At 37.4% G+C, this 17,499-nt stretch overlaps 1 protein-coding gene across 1 annotated transcript in view; it reads left to right on the top strand.

The window, feature by feature from the left end:
- Window positions 1-406: 406 nt before the first annotated feature.
- The window catches only part of eys (eyes shut), a 29,041-nt gene continuing 11,948 nt past the window's right edge, over window positions 407-17,499 (top strand). Inside the window, exons 1-15 of the mRNA XM_028178209.2 lie at window positions 407-1,029; window positions 4,604-4,752; window positions 6,619-6,846; window positions 7,267-7,380; window positions 7,794-7,962; window positions 8,758-9,619; window positions 10,315-10,628; window positions 10,865-11,054; window positions 11,391-11,551; window positions 12,206-12,342; window positions 13,216-13,467; window positions 14,197-14,370; window positions 14,720-14,930; window positions 15,291-15,451; window positions 16,150-16,350. Coding sequence (XP_028034010.2) covers window positions 902-1,029; window positions 4,604-4,752; window positions 6,619-6,846; window positions 7,267-7,380; window positions 7,794-7,962; window positions 8,758-9,619; window positions 10,315-10,628; window positions 10,865-11,054; window positions 11,391-11,551; window positions 12,206-12,342; window positions 13,216-13,467; window positions 14,197-14,370; window positions 14,720-14,930; window positions 15,291-15,451; window positions 16,150-16,350 — 3,451 coding nt within the window. The 5' untranslated portion in view covers window positions 407-901. The remainder of the gene's footprint in view (window positions 1,030-4,603; window positions 4,753-6,618; window positions 6,847-7,266; window positions 7,381-7,793; window positions 7,963-8,757; window positions 9,620-10,314; window positions 10,629-10,864; window positions 11,055-11,390; window positions 11,552-12,205; window positions 12,343-13,215; window positions 13,468-14,196; window positions 14,371-14,719; window positions 14,931-15,290; window positions 15,452-16,149; window positions 16,351-17,499) is intronic.

The raw sequence follows: 17,499 nt of genomic DNA, 5'->3' as shown, positions 1-17,499 counted from the left end.
TCAAAAGTTGTGAACAGATGTTGATAACGGCAAATGTTATTGGAGCCTTCAAAATGAACGTTTCCATTGGTTTCTTTTTACCAATGAAATTAGTGGAATCTTTTAACTTGTTTGGCGGGATTTTTATCTAACTTTATTGATAACTAAATTTTTATTTGGCATTTTTATTTCATTATGAATGTTGCAAATAAAGATTCAAATCGATTATTATAAAAGGAAATTAAATCGCCTAAATTTATACATACGAGACGTAATTTTATAATAGATATTTTTTTATTTTTTTACTTTTCACAATAATGGCGAAGAAACTACGGTTTATGTAGCTTCCCAATAAAATTAAATATGACGCTTACAGTCAATAGGCTTAACAAGTCATTTGAAATTGACAATTCTAACTTTGAAATTGTTTTGGTTTTACCGCGTCCTAGAAATTTTCGAGTAGTTGATTTATTTACTCATGTATAACAACTATTATTATGTTTTAAATTTTAATGAGGTAGCTTTAACCAGCCTTACTAATGGATTGTTATACGAATTATATCAATAACGCGTGTACCACATTGTGATGTAGTGTGTGATTAGTTGAGTTGTCATGACGACGGACGGTGGTATACCACGCCTCACTTATGAGACCCAGTTTTTCGTTCCACTGAGCACTGGCGGCCACCTATCCTTTGTGCGTAGTTCGATTTATGTTTAACAACTATTCAAGGATCGTGTTACGTTAAAATTAAGTGTGTTATTTAAAGTTTTATATTAATTCGTGTCAGTTCTACATCTCAAAATCGAATGTAATCGAAATTCGTATTGATCTCTTGTGGTTTGAAATTAATTATTTAATTTCTTTATTATTAAATAAAATGTGAATGATACGGTCTTTTGATTAAATATTAAATTTAAAATGTATGAAAAAGTAAAGTCTTGTTTGCGTGCTGTGTGGTGGCTAGCCGCGGTCAGGATGGCATCCGCAGGCCTCTCCTGCCTTAGCAACCCTTGCCTACACGGCATATGCATCGATGATGTAAACAGGTAATGCTCATAAAAAAGGTTTCTTTATTAAGATAATATGTTTAAGATTTTTCTCTTTTTTTAACCCTTTAATTTACCCTTTTACCCTTTTAACCTATTAATTTATGTGTTAATAGGATTTTACTTGATTCACGTATAATTAATTAATGCTATTGGTTCAAGGAGATCTTTCAAAGATAATTTTCATAGATGTAATGTGTATGCAATAGATAACATTTCAAAAGAATTTACAATAATTTAATGTAAACACACTTGTAGCTGAGGCATTTAATGCTAAAGGTGTAACTGGGATAACTTTCCGTAAATCATCTGTACTTAGCGTGAAGTGTGGTCTTAGTTGCTCATGTTTCATACTGTGTTAACTATTTTATTCAACTTGCATTGTCAATTTCACGTCGCTCTTCAGCAAGTTTCTTCTTCCCATTAAACTACTAGGTGAACTTTACTCTGTGGTGACACATTTAATAAATTGGTAAAAATAACATAATAGCATCTCGGAGGGAAACTAATACTCTTCTTTATAAACGGATCACAGGGAACCGCTCGCTCTATTTCGTTCGAATACATAAACATAAAAAATACTAATCTAAAAAGTTATGTAAATAAGTCAGGCTGCTCTCAAGTCATTGGACGCTAATGAAATAGACTCCGAACTAACGATGGAGTGGCTATGGATACTTAATAAGCTGCGACACAACGGTGCCAATCTTATCCGGGTATTTTGGACCTGGACCTTTTGGTGTCGAAAGAAATGAGAAGGCCGCTGAGTTACCAAAACTGGGCTCTGATAAAGCAATGATAGTACCCGATTCATATTGCATAGGGATTCCCATGATGATGGTCTATGATGCACTGAAAAACTACTCCAAGACCAAGACGAGTTAGGGCATTCAAAAGAGCTCCTTAGTGAAGCTAATGCAGATAAAGTCACATAGCTTTGTAGAAGCCTAAGATATTTATTTGGGGCACTCGTACTACATTTCGATACTGGGAAGAACCTAAACAAGATGAGCTTGGGTGACGACGCAACATATAAATTATTCAAGGAGGGTGTGGAAACTACACATCACATACTTTACGAGTGTGATGCCGAGCAAGGATAATGAACTTCTTGGGCAGCGGTTACCCTTACCAAAGTGTTTATAGCTTCGTATCTCCAAACCAGATATATATAGCAGGATTCACATGAGCTGTGTTCGGATATCAGGGGTACGGCTCAGGAAACACTCGACACTAAAAGCATAGTATCTATTTTAATTTTGAGGCGTCGAGGTCTAAGGAGCCACACGGCGCGACGTGCACGTATCGATCGATTGTGCCGAGGTACAAATCCCGCAAGCAGATACCAGTTTTTGTAATAAAATACGTACTTAACACAAGTTCTCAAATGGCTTCCACGATGAAGGAATAACATTGTGTAATAAAAACCCAAACCAAATAAATGTCACGAAGCAAATATGGGTCCCGATTTGAACGGTGTGATAGCCGTTATACTTAAAATTACTTACTATATTTACAATTGTGATTTAGACCTCATGTCTCGTGGTGGGTGGTGGTGTTCACATTTTGACGTTACTCAGTGGGTCGCGATTCCGATCTTGTAGTAGATGTATTCGCGAAGCAGCTACCCTTGAGCTAATAGGTCTCCTTCGGAGGCGCTCGGACAGCTGTTAGCAAATGCTACCCCTCCTGACTGAGCCCGTGCTCATCCACCTATTCTGGTGAAACCGGAAAGACCTTGGGGCCACCAGTAATCTTTTCTTCCTAACAAAAATACTTTGACTCCTCTGGGATTCGATAACGTCAATTAAAAAAGTTTATAATTCTTAACGTTCAAATTCAAAAGCTACTTAAAAACAAACAAGAAAAATCACTTGATAAACGGAAAGAGATTTTTATTTATCAACCGATTTTCCTTAGGACTCGAGAGAGAAAGAACTAGGGAAATAGAGAAAATGGACTGCACTGTATGTTCTTTAACTATTCACCGCTTGTGTTGAATTATTCTTCGGTGTTTAGCTTTGGGGTAAAAAACCACTTATACTTAAATGAATATATGTAGTTTAAAAAGAACAAAAAAACGCTTAAATAGCATACCGAACTAACTTTCGAAGTAATAAATTACTAACCGTTCTTTTTTAAATCTCGTTGATACTGGTATACTGGATACATGAGAGCGAAGATATACAATTATTGTAGTGTCATCGGTATGTATTTGATGCGTGTGCAAATTTTCAAGGCAATGTGACGTTTTGAAGTCTGTGAAAAACACGTTTAAAGATTTCGATTTATACGAACACCCATAATAATAATAGGTTGGGGAAATAGTATTTTCACATTTAATTATAGTATGTATAGGCTTGTAATAAAATCTCTTTTTTTGTAAAAAAAATCTTGTAATTTGTATCTGGCTGGTTTTGGTATCATTAAAAGTTTAAATTTTAAAGAAGATAATTCCAAATTCAAATTAGGAAAATATGTGATTTTTATTTATTTTTCGTACTGTCAATATGAGTGAAACTAATGAAGAAATTCGATACATTTTAAAATTTTACTACAAAAAAGGTAAAAATACAACGCAAGCCGTGAAAAAAAATTGCGATGTTTATGGACCTAGTGTGTGTGAGAGTAGCACATATTTGGTTTAAGCGTTTTCAATCCGGAAAATTTGATGTCAAAGATGCACGTCGCTCTGATCGCCCTAGTACGGATAAAATGGATGCCATTTCAAAATGGGGCAAGATCGGCATATCAGTAGTTACGACGTAGCTGAAGAACTGGGAATTGACCACAAAACAGTTTCGGCGCATTTAAAAAAAACTGTGTACACAAAAAAGCTCGATATTTGAGTACCTCACGAGCTCACTGAGAGAAACCTAATGAACCGTGTACTCATTTGTGATTCTTTATTATGACGTAATGAAACCGAACCATTTTTGAAGAAGCTGATAACTGGTGATGAAAAGTGGATCACGTACGACAAGAACGTTCGAATAAGGTCGTGGTCAAAGGCCGGTCCGGTTTCACAGACTGGCGAAACCCGGGTTAACTCGCAACAAGGTGATGCTGTGGGTGTGGTGGGATTGGAAGGGCATTATTCATTATGAGCTGTTACCAGGCAGGACCATCGATTCTGAACTCTACTGCAAACAACTGATGAGATTAAAGCAAAAAGTTGAGAGAAAGCGGCCGGAATTAATCGACAGAAGGGGTGTGGTTTTTCATCATGATACATGATGATGTATCCGCCGTATAGTCCTGACCTTGCACCTTCAGATTTCTACATGTTTCGGTCTCTTCGGAATTCTTTAGGCAGTGTCAGGTCAACATCACGAGAGGACTGTCAAAACCAATTGTCGCGGTATTTTGATCAGAAGCCCCAAAATTTCTATAGCAATGGGATTATGTCCCTACCTACAAGATGGCAAAAAGTTATCGAACAAAATGGTACCTACATACTTTAGTTAAATGTAAATAAACTATATTAATAAATGCTGTGAATTTTCTTCAAAAATTCGATTTTTTTTTCTCTACCTATTATATACCGATCTAATAAAAATATGTAATTTTTCAGTACATACTCTTGTTACTGCGTTGATGGTTACACTGGCGTGCAATGTCAAACCAATTGGGACGAATGCTGGTCGAGCCCCTGTTTGAATGGAGGCAGCTGTGTTGACGGCGTGGCTTCATACAACTGCTCCTGTCCTGAGGGATTTATTGGCGAGTTTTTATTTTGATTATTTGTATGTGTGGACGAGCTCACGGCCTGCCTAGTGTTATGTGGTTACGGTAACTCATTGAGATCACCTTGAGACATGAGTTCTAAGTCTCCGTTTTATAGTAAAACGGCCGCTCACCCTTCAAACGGACTGCTGCTTCAAGGCACAAATATGCAGGGTGGTGATACCCATCCGTACGGGTCTTAAGACGCCTTATTTATTATATGTTAGTATACAACATTAGTTAACTTTATAAACCTACTAACAGATAACACCAGACTACACCTTTATTCATGAGACCACTATAACCAATCGAAACTCTGATTATAAATTCTTATGTCCCACAATTTTACGGCTCAAACCTGTTTGTTGTACAAAAAAATGTAAGCTTGGACCTTACGTCTCGGGTTAGGTGGGCGGTTTTTATGTCGTGATATCTATGGGCTCCTGTAAGCACATAACAGAAGGTTACATATTTAATTTTTGAATGCCATGTACGTTACAGGTGCCCTACGTTGCGTACTGAAGTAATTATGTCGATTTCTCTCTTCGATCTTTGCAATAAGGCGCCGGAATATCCAGTAGACTTTGGGATAGACGAATTTGAAGATACTGAGAGTGAATCTATTTCTAAGAGACCTAAAGACTAAAACATACATTCACAAACAAAAGAAGGCAAAGTTAGGCAATCTAGGCGCCTTGGTAACAGAAATCGACATAATTGCTTCAGTGCGCCGTGTAGGGCACTGGTGACCCACACGGCAGTCAAAGGGTTAACAAAATCGTATCGCTGGCCCGGTCGTATGATGCACTTTGGTGGCCTATGTCCAGCACTACGAATCTGTGTTCTGACGATGATGATAATGCAGCTACAGGTATTCCCAGTTCTTATTTCAACCAATTCAAAATTTATGTTATGTATCAGAATTGTATAATAGTAATTTTTTCGGTTTTCTTGAGTCGTAAACATAATTAAAACTAATTTAACGTTTGACATAGCGTTTTTTAATAAAAATGATAATTCATTATATTATTACCAACGTTTCGAATACGCACACTTTTCAGAACGAAAATGATTGTATATTTTTGTGTATATTCGAATTGATACAAAAATTATGAACATTGTAACTGAACGTGTAGCCATGATTATGGCGCTTACAACAACGTCAAAATGTTGGGCATCTCATTAGAACTAACAATCGTGATAAGAATGTAGCCAGGTAGCTGCGAAAGCTTAAAACAATTGATATACACAGTCCTTGGTTTCAAAATGGCTGTATTCTTGATGCAAATCCTATATTCCATCCTTTTTATTGTACATTAATTTGTTTTGTGTGCTATTGTCTATTTGAACTGAGGTGACGAAACGTTAACGAACTTTAATTTGGCTTAGCTTAATGAAGCATTCAACTTAAAAGGATCTATCAAATAAGTCGATTACAAATTTAAGTTAATTACAAAGACAATGTATGGTAGGGTTCTAATTACATTCTGCACGTTTTCGACTTTAGTTCATTAGTGATTAGTTAATTTATATTTAAATTAGTTTCTTACTAATCATATTGTTGCGATATTCTTATGATCAGGAAATATATGACCATAATATAACAGTCGAAAATCGAATTGGCCATTAGTTTGTCCAGCAGTGAAGATCTGTTAGTTGATGACGATGCTGATAACTGTCATATGTATATTTGTAGACGAGTTTACAGCCAATGTAGCTATTGGAGTCCATACATGCAACACTAGTAATGTCTTCATCGACCTTCCCATTTTCAAGGAGCAATGAAGAAACACGTAAATAAAAAAAAAGGTAAAGCCGATACAATCGCGCAAATTAAACATAAACCATTCCTTAAATTCACAGGTGACAATTGTGAGACCAACGTCAACGAGTGCGAATCAAATCCTTGCCTGAACAATGGCACGTGCATCGACCTAACTAACGGATACATGTGCTCATGCGTGCCCGGATTCTCAGGGGAGCACTGTGAACTGGACGTTGCCATGTGCAACTCCACTGAAGTCCGCTGTTACAACGGCGCCGAGTGTATCGAGGGACCCGGCTATAAATTCTATTGCAAATGCTCATCCGGTAAATCGACTTGATTAAAAAATACACATATATTATGTACATTTCATTAATAAAAAATGCTTTTCTGACTAAGCGCATCTATTGAATAAAAAAATCGACGGTCGAAATATTAGCGAAAATTAAAAATCACTTAAAGTTCACTTTAATTAGTTGTTCGTCGCTTTTCACGGAATCTTTTTTCGTTTTTCACACTTTATTGCATCAATTTGCATGATATGTGACAATAAATAATATGTGCCATACGCCTTCTTCACGTGTTGCCTAATTTATTTTCGTATTCCTAAATAGTACTCGCTGCTATTGTATATTGTAGTAACGCCGCTATTGTAGCACAGTATAGCAGCTGTAGAAAATTTAATGCCAAAGCACTAGACTCCTAAGAATTTGCTGCAAGATTTAAGTGCGTGAAATGAATTACAGGATGGGCGGGCGCTAAATGTGATGAACAAATCGACGAATGCCAATCTAATCCTTGTCAGAATGGCGGAGTGTGTATTGATGTTCATGACGACTACATGTGCGCTTGTACTTATGGTACGAAATAATATCTTCTATTACTTATTATACCTATAATATCTATATATTATAATACAATATAATACATTTTAAGTTGTGTGATCTTACAGGCAGGGTACATTATGGGCCCATACGGGTATGTAGCACGATCCCGTCTATTTCTATCAGTCATGTATTCTGGTTTTAGATGTTGGACAGCTATATAATATAATACTTTGACCTCATGTCTCAAGATAACGGAATTCACGTCGTGATGTCCATGGACATGTCGAACCGATTGCAATCATCGAAGTTTCCGGAATACAGTACGTTTTCACATTTACTAGAAACTTTACGAATAAAATAACAAAAGTATGTTGTTAATATGAAGACTTTGCTTAAGTAGTTTAGAATGTTTAATATTATGATAATGAATTTTTAACCTCACCCAGGATACACGGGAAAAAGTTGCGAGGTACAAATAGAATTCTGTGATGAAAATTCATGCAGCAATGACGCATTGTGTGTTGTCGAAGATGGCATTCGAGTGTGCTATTGCGTCCCAGACTACCACGGGGAACGTTGTGAGCTGCAATATGACGAATGCTTATTAGGACCTAGGTAAATAGAGCTAATCAATAAAACCCTATTTCCTTTGAGAGCGCTTTTTGATCGCTAAGCGCATTTCAATTGACATCTTTAATTAATCAACATTTGTCAGTGACCGCAGCTTATTCAAATACCGAAAGGTGAAATTCGCCTTAGAGCTAAATGGACGGGCTATTACGGTGGACCGACCCATTTTCGCTGGCGGGTTACAAAAACTATTAAATTAGAAAAATATCTAGACTAATATGAAATACTAGCGGCCCGCTCCGGCTCCGCTCGTGTGTTTAACAAAAACTTCAACGATATTTGACGTTGTTTTATTTTTTTAAACAAAAGAACACTTATTGCGGCATAACCATAATAGTTAGACATATTATGCTGTCGCGACACATTTTGTACATAATAATGTGTTCTACAAAGTCGTAGTATATTATTGTATTCTATCATCAATAGTTCTCGCAGGACACGCGATGTAAAGAATATTTTAGGTAATTTTTTTACACTTTTTACATGTTACATGATTGGAGTTTTATTAAGGATCCCTAATTTTTTTCAAAAAAGATTATAGCCTATATCACTCGGGATTAGTATAGCTTCCAAATAGTGAAAGAATTTTATAAATCGGTTCAGTTGTTTCGGAGCCTATTCAATACAAACAAACAAACAAATCTTTCCTCTTTATAATGATATAATATTGAGTATAGATTACCATTTAAACTTAAGTTAATATCTTGTATTTAGAACTCATGTTCTTTAATTAAACATATGTATAATAGCACTTATCGTAACAAAAATCTCGTTTTCTAGATGTATGAACGGAGGAACTTGCATAGATGGTATCGATAACTTTACATGCTCGTGTCCGCCCAGACTAACTGGAACTCTGTGCGAATGCCTAATCCACGACAACAATACTAAAGATTGTGACTACGTAAGTCCAACGCCAACACCCGAAGTTACACAATCCATTTTAACATCAATAATAAAAGAAGAATTTACAACAGAAAATAACAATCTCTCCATTAGTACATTGCTAACGAAATCATGGACTACTACAACGGAGGAATATCAAACGTCTACTATTTTTATAACAAAACCAACAACGGATGCCGTAACTGGACCTGATCTATACAGTTCAACGAATGTAGATCGTGAAACTACTACTGTTGGTCTAGCCACAAATGATGTCACTGAATTCTTTGATCGCGAAAATACTAAACCGACCTTAGAGATAGATGATTCAAAGATCGAAACGACCACAGTGGCCGTTGACAGTTGCCAAGAAACCACAACAAGGAACATGTCATTCGAAATGTCCTTTCCAACCGAAATGACTCCGGCTTATATATCCACGAGTAGGGGAAGCACAGAGATAGCTCTTCCGACGACAGAAACTACAGCTTGGATTGAAGAACAAACAAGTTTGAAGGATTTCACAGCGGAGACAACGTCCACGCCAAAGACAGATGTAACTACAGAGAAAATGTTCACTGATACTCCCACGGAGCATGCGACCACAGAATTGCCAACACCCCTCGTATTCAGCACTAGTACTGAATCAATGGAAACAACTTCTGAAAGCGTTTCTCAAACTACTGCGCTTTCAGAATGCTCTGATTCGGTGTGTAACGATCGCGGTACTTGCGTTAATACTCCACATGGATTTCGAGTGAGTTTTAAAAAAAATCTTGTTTCTTATAATATTATCTTTTATTAGACTATTCTTTTATATTAGAGTTAATTTTCATATGCTATATACATTATGAGGTGGAATTTTTTTTTCAATATCGACGAATAAACTCGTCACCATATTTATGTTAAGTTATTAGTGCATAAAGGTCTTTGAACATCGGCACAGTCGCATCGCTCAGTACGAATGTAACGAGCGTCCCATCCTTTACTTCAAAATGACTTATAACAGACATATCAATCTATAAATCTAACCTAAAAGTACATGTTATTATCCGCAACATCTATAAATGTGTTGGCAATGTCAATATAGTCTGAACTTTCATGCTTGTATCTCAACAGTGCCGTGTATACCTTTCATTCAAGAGGTAGCCCTAACTTCGAACCCGGCCACTACTTTATTTTTTTTCCAAAAAACATATTTGCAACGAATATAAATAAAGTTGAGATACGTCATTTCAAATTACATATTTATTAAATACTAATAATATCCAGGTGAAATTGTCCGTAAATAGCTTTAGTTTTTTTTTTTATTATAACTCCTATGACAATGAATCTTATGATTAGTGACATTTCTTGTGCAACCCCCTTTGCCTTTTCATCCATTTGTCATATTTAAGTTTTTTTTTTTTTATTATGATATATGACATGAATTTTTATCTGTCCACGTTTTAGTGCCACTGCAATTTCAAAAATTCCGGGAAATTTTGCGAGGACACGATCTCAATTGTTTCGGCCGCTTTCGGTGGCAGCTCGTACGTCGCTCACAAGATACGCAACAGCACCTCGTTCAGGATCGCTTTCAGCGCTAGAACTTTAATAAAGGACGGGCAGGTCATGTCCGTTGACATTGCCAACGGGGTTTACATGCAGCTGTACATAAATTCGGGATTACTCAAATTTAAATTCTCCTGCGGCTACCAAACCATGCTGCTGAGTGAACTAAAGACGTACGTCAACAATGGATTTCCTATGAAAATTGAGACGAGGTAACACAACACACTTTTTTTTTAAATGTCCTATATGAAATCAGGGTTTTATAGGTTGTTGTTCTTGACATTTATGTTGAAATATATTTTTTTATACTTAAGATTTGTAACATTCTTAAACTAAAAATCTATTTATCTATGAACCTAAATAAGAAATGCCGTCGCCACATTTCGTGAAAATCATAACTTTTTTTTATTTAATATAACTTGGCCTTTTCTTTCATGTAACATCTTAGACTGGATTTATACCTCAAAGAGCAGCACTGTAATGCGACATTGCGTCTCAACGATACGGTCGCAATGAGCGGGGGACAGGTCGCGAACATTTCGACTCTACATCAAAACGCAACTCTACATTTAGGAAATTCACCTGAAATCCGAGACTCGGAAACGAAGCCGTTCATGGGATGCATCAAGGATTTAATGGTAATTTTATGGGGTTTCAGTCATAAATTCCGTTTGCGTGTGTGCGTTGCATGCGTTTCCGAAACCACAATTAATTAATTACGCATTAAAATTCATATATTAGTGGGAGACATTTTACTAGGGGATCGATCTTTACTGGTGATTTGCTGTTTTGTCTGCACGAGTAGTTACCACCAACCCCGGCATTTTTTGAATACACCAAATAGTAATTTTACCCTAACTCAAATATAAACAACTAACTTGTATAAATAATGCTCCTTATACAGTCCTTTGAAAGAATTTATTGTTTTACAATTACTAGCTATATACTATAACTAGCTTATAATATGTTATAAGGTAAATGGCGAGAGCCGTGACGTATTCAGTGCGGCGTACGACGGTGCTGACGTCACAGAATGCGTATCGCTATCTTGCCTCTCGTCGCCATGCCTCAACGGCGGCTCTTGCAGAGAAGAGTCTTCAGTGGAAGGGGGCTACACTTGTTCGTGTGCTAACGGGTAATTACCCCTCGTTTTATAATAAAAACAAAAGTGCTATCCAGTAATAGTAGGTAATAAATCTAAACCGCCATTTTTATTTTATTTATCGTACTTAATACGTACCGAACAGCGAATAAAAAAAACATATTAGAAGATTTTTTTTTCTCGAAATGATTACTGATTAATAGTTTAAAATCACTAAATAAATGTTAGTTTTTGTTATATTTTTAAACATCTCTGAAGTAAAGTGCACCACAAATTATGTTATTCTTAGCTGTTTAGTAAACACCAAAATTCAATACCACAGATAACCTAACTAACCGAATAACACAGATTATGTAACATGTTATATAGTAATACAGATTGTATTTTCTAAATAACGTCACATGTACTGGAGCTGTGTTTAGCTGTCTTGTAAGAATTACAAGACAGAAAAAAAATCGCTTCGATTCTCTATAATTCATGGCGTTCGAACGTATTGCGTACCCGGACGAATTTCACCGTCATGGCTGTATTTGCCGACTAGCTCTAACGTTTTCAAGTTCGAAGAGTATTTCTATGTAACTGCTATTTGAACCTCCTGACTCAAAATAGGTGAGGAGATTTTAGAGATACCTAGAGCATTCCGGTAAAAAAACGCTTAAAAATATTAATTGAATTATCTTTATTCAGTTGGCTTGGCGATCAGTGCGATACTTCCGTTTGCGAGAACAATCCATGTCAATCTGGAGGCAGCTGCGTCCGACACCCCGGCAGTGGCTTCCTCTGTCTCTGTCCTTACGGGAAACATGGAATCTTCTGCGAATACAGTAAGTGCTCTGAGGAATTGTTCGAGATGATACCGGCATCTCGTTTTTACCATCGCACCGTCCGCCACCGGAGTAGAGTTCATCCATAAATATGGAGCCACTGCGGTCATCCACGGTGCGTTTCCAGAGGTCTTTTTTGCCACGTACCATCCGGCTATGGAATGAGCTCCCCTCCACGGTGTTTCCCGAGCGCTATGACATGTCCTTCTTCAAACGAGGCTTGTGGAGAGTATTAAGCGGTAGGCAGCGGCTTGGCTCTGCCCCTGGCATTGCTGAAGTCCATGGGCGACGGCGACCACTCAGCATCAGGTGGGCCGTATGCTCGTCTGCCTACAAGGGCAATAAAAAAAAGTGCATGTGCTGATTAATGCTGATGCCCTGGGAGTGTTGCTCACTAGACAGGGGATGCTTCGAATTTTGTTCTTTAGAATTTGTATGTTAAATAATATGCTTATGACAGTTAAAGTTTTTGTTGTATTCTATTATTCCATCATAGCTAATTGATATCAAGTAGGGTCATTATGGAAGTTTATTATTATTTATTTAATTAGGACTATGTAATCATAATTAGACATTTTTTTAATTTAATTGCACAATTATAATTCCTTCATCGTAGAAGTCGTTCGGAAATTCTAAGTAAGTTTCCGTACAAAAACCCACAGACACGGTCCAGTGAGTTTCTCGCCGGATCTTCTCAGTAGGTCGCGTTTCCCATCCCGTCGTAGATTCTGCGGAACACGGCTCTTGCTAGGGTTCGTGTTAGCAAAATAGTCAGGTTGGAGCCCCTGAGCTCACCTGCTTGTTCGGTTACGCTGACATAGCCTCTCAAGGCCACCAGCTTTGGTAAAAAAAAAAGGTACAAAATCGTTTCAGATGTAGCAATAACTCGGCCGTCCCTAGCTCCGATCAGTTCGGGCGTCTCCTCGTACCTCGTGTACCCATTGTCTCCGGCCGCTATGAATTCGGACCGATTCGACCTTCGGCTACGCTTTCAAACGCCCGATATGGACCAAATAGCTTTATTAGCTTTTGTAGGGCAGAACGGCAAGCACGATTCGAAAAGTCAACATCTGGCCTTGACTTTTGTTAAAGGGTATATTATGCTGTCTTGGAACATGGGAAACGGTAAGCCTTACTTTGTATATATTAATAACTTCTAACTTAAATTAGTCTTTCTCATATATTCCCAATTGACAAGATTATATTAGATTATAAGAGATTATACTGAGGAGTGAAGGCTATTTACCTTAAGCGACATTTATTTTTATGTAGGCTTATTTTTGTAGGCAGCGGCTTGGCTCTGCCCCTGGCATTGCAGACGTCCATGAGCGACGGTGACCACTTACCATCAGGTGGGCTGTATGCTCGTCTGGCTAACAAGGCAATAAAAAATAATAATTGAAGATTAGCATCAACAGTTCGATGATTTTCATTGAACTTCAACTATGTTTACGCCACTCAAATAGCAGAAGTTTTTTTGTTATGATATTTTTTCTAAATTTCAAACGTTAAATTACTCTCCTGCAAAGTTTCAAAAATATCGCTAAAACCAAATAGCCTTTCACCCCTCGATACTATGTATTCACATTTGGTATTCTTGACAATCATGACCATAAGTGTACCTTAATTTTTTATTTATTTAGGAAACCAATAATTAAAAAATATCCATTATAATATCAATATTCAGAACTTTCAGAACCACTGTCCCATGGTGGTCGCTGCGGTCTGGATTCGCCGATAGATTAACGACTGCTATGTACACGAGTAGTAGATAGCCGTGTCGTCGGCGAAGAGAACTAGAATAGACAAACGTTTGCTATAGTTTTCTTTGAAACGAGTGGGGTATTGTGTAAGGTGCGCGTCGCGTGTTCACGTCCCGCGCGCTGACCCCCCGGCGAGGCGGGCACGCGGTGAGGGCGTGGCGCCGGGGCCGCGCCGCCGGACTCTCCGTGGACGCCAGACTCAACGCCACCGGGAACGCGCCTGCCTCGCACGACAAGATGACTCTGCTGCCGTATCTTTATATCGGTACGTTACTACAGATTACATGCAAAAAAAACTTACACTTAAAAATGCAAATTTGAGTTAACTTTTACACTATCGAGGACGTTAAAAAACTCGCACACAGATCAACTGTACCGATCAGGTGCTTAAAGATATTACGAGTAACATCACGACTAGGAAAAAGATCTCGATCAGCTTTAGACAGTCTCGTGAACAGTACTGACTAAAATGAAATAATTCACTGAAATCGCTTCCTAAAACTTTAGCTGTGACTAGTATTTGTCGTGGTAGATTCACGACAAATATTAATTCAAACAATCCATGATAAACACTAGTTATATGTTGGTATCTAAACGACTAGCTTTTCGTTCAGGGGGCCATCCGTCTGAAGGCTTCAGGGATCTCCCGCACGACTTACCGTTGCACAACGGGTGGCGGGGCTGTATTTGGGACGTGGGGGGCCAGGCGGCGGGCGGTGGGGTGGCGGGGGGCCGCGGCGTGGGACAGTGTGCGGTCGCGCAGTGCACTGCCAAGTCCTGTAACTCTCCTAGGGGAATCTGCATACATTCACCTGCAACCTACGGGTAATAAGGGAGGATTTTATTCATTAATTTAAAAAAGTTATTTAGAAGAAGATTTAATAACATATTCGATATTTAAAGTTGTAAAGTTATGGACAATTTTGGACAATGGAGTTTAGTCTTTATGTCAGTTTATAACCACAAAGATGTAATACATACAAGACATTGAAGTGTCATAACCTATGTTCATGAACGCCAGAAAAAACCGGCAATATAACTTTAACCATGTCTTCGTTTAACGGAAAACTTCGCTAATCTGTAGATCTTATCTAGATATTTTCCTGTCTTTACCACGTACTTATTATTAAACGTTTGTAACGGTTTTAATATTGACCTTTTCAAATATCTGCCTAATTGAAACAGATGTATCTGCAACGAAGGCTCGTACGGTGCGACTTGCTCGAGTGCCCACAACCCTTGCGACCGTCTCGTCACCAAGTGTCGGGGGCGGTGTGTCGTGACGGCTGACGACCGCGCTCACTGCGACTGCCCTTACGGAAAAGCTGGAGTTAACTGCGATCAAGGTATTTAACGACCAATGTGCTTAGTGCGAGTTTTTGAAGTGAAACTTCTAATGCTTATACAACTTCGTACAAAGTTGCGTTAAACGTTTAACGCTACCATACTAGAAAGAGACAGAGCGAGAGTGAGTGCGTGGCACTCGAACGAATGCGCGTAGTATATACCTGGTACAGGCCAGCGCGAGCGTTAGCAACGAGTAGCGTCCAATATTTTAATGAAGTATTTTAAAACATATTTAGATATGTAACCTCTATATGATTTATGACATAAATCTTAAAAGAAGTTATAATATGTTATGCAGGTGACATAAATGGTCTTTTTAATATTGAAATATAAAAAACATAAAACTAGTGAAGCAATAGCTTTAAATGTTGTTTCTCTTTATAGAGCAACTCAGTTTGTGCTATAGTTTTACTGGGCTAAACTTTATTTTAATGTGAATAAATAATACTTTAATTTTATTTTTCTATTTATAATTTAAAATATATATAATATAAACGTTGAAGATGTCGCATCTCTTATACACAGCATTCCCAAGAGCAATCTGAAGGATGAAAAATGAAAAAAATCACAACACTACACATCGAAAAAGAAGTTTCACTTAATTTACTGTCTCTCTCACACACTATCTCTTTCTTATCACTACGCCCAGTTCTGTTTTGAACTCCCTACTTAGTGCAAACAATTTGGTTCTGTACAGATTTATACCCGACAGACGTCCTATTCACGGGTGTGAGGTCGTATGTCAAACTGTATCCTCGTGCATTGACGAGTGTCAGCGTGTCGCTGGAGGTGGAAATCAAACCGAACCGAGAACGAGGCTTGGTAGTATTTGCGAATACACCGCATTTCTTTACGGCCTTGTCTTTACAAGGGGGACTGCTGGAGTACCGTTGGACTGGTGAGTTTTTTTTTTTTTTTTTTTTCAATTAGGGATTCTCTTTCCGTCGCCTCAAGGTCTCACTAGCAGAAGAATTGCATGGAAATCTTAAGTTCCGAAATTCTGCAAACGCTTGAATCCAAGTTACTGAAAATAAAACTAGATGGCATTGATTAATAAAAATAGCAGTGATCTCTAAGTAATGATAAAGATAATAACCTACCAATAGGAAACATGATCTAAAATAAATATTTCAAATATTAATTGTCAACATCGCATTCATGTCATGTCGACAGTTATGTCGTTTGTGAGCAATACCATATTACAACTTAGTCTCCAATACAGTAATAGTACCACTTTTTAGTACTAACCTATTAATAACAGATGGCGTTAGTTATAGTTTTGTACCTACGATCCATGCACTTTTGCAGGCAACTGTACTTTACAACAAACGCTTCGTTTGAAAGATGAGTTTACAAACGCGACATTAATGATTCCTTTATGCTTCCGACATTAAGTAAACAACAAAAATACAAATTATACATTCAACGATATCAATAATTTTCTTTTTTTGGTACTATTAATACTAGCAACTCATACAAAAGTTAAAAGTAACGAGACTCTGAATATCACATATGTTTAACAAAGACACTGATCCAGCCGGCAATCGAATCAGATACTCGTGGCACCGGACCGATGATAACCAACTCATTTATACTCACAATAAACTTCCACTACATGTAAAGCCAATCTTACTTAGGAGCGATATAGGGATCCAACGAATAGTTGATTAGAAACAGTAGCCGCGGCTCGAGTGGGCCGAGATTACGTGTCTTGGAATAACTCACTTTCTTTCAATTCAAATTTAATTATTAATCACAAAATAATTTTTAAAATATTTATAAATATTATAAAAATATTAGCGTTTAATATTAATACGTGAAGCAAAAAATTTTGTACCCTTTTTTACGAAAATTGCGCAGTCTCAGGTGTATCAAATTTCCCACACTTGTAGAGAATATAGAGAAGGAGTGCAGAATGTTAATATATTTTTTTAAATTATGCATAGAAAATATGTACATTAAATTATTAAAAAAACATTACACACACTGCTATGTATTTGAAAAATACTATTTGTTTATTGTTAAACTTTTCTTATTGATTTGGTCA

Source organism: Bombyx mandarina, chromosome 04, assembly GCF_030267445.1.
Source record: "Bombyx mandarina strain Sakado chromosome 04, ASM3026744v2".
In the NCBI taxonomy this organism is placed as follows: domain Eukaryota; kingdom Metazoa; phylum Arthropoda; class Insecta; order Lepidoptera; family Bombycidae; genus Bombyx; species Bombyx mandarina.
The sequence above is the reverse complement of the archived record's forward strand: the minus strand, read 5'-3'. Positions and strand labels throughout refer to the sequence as shown.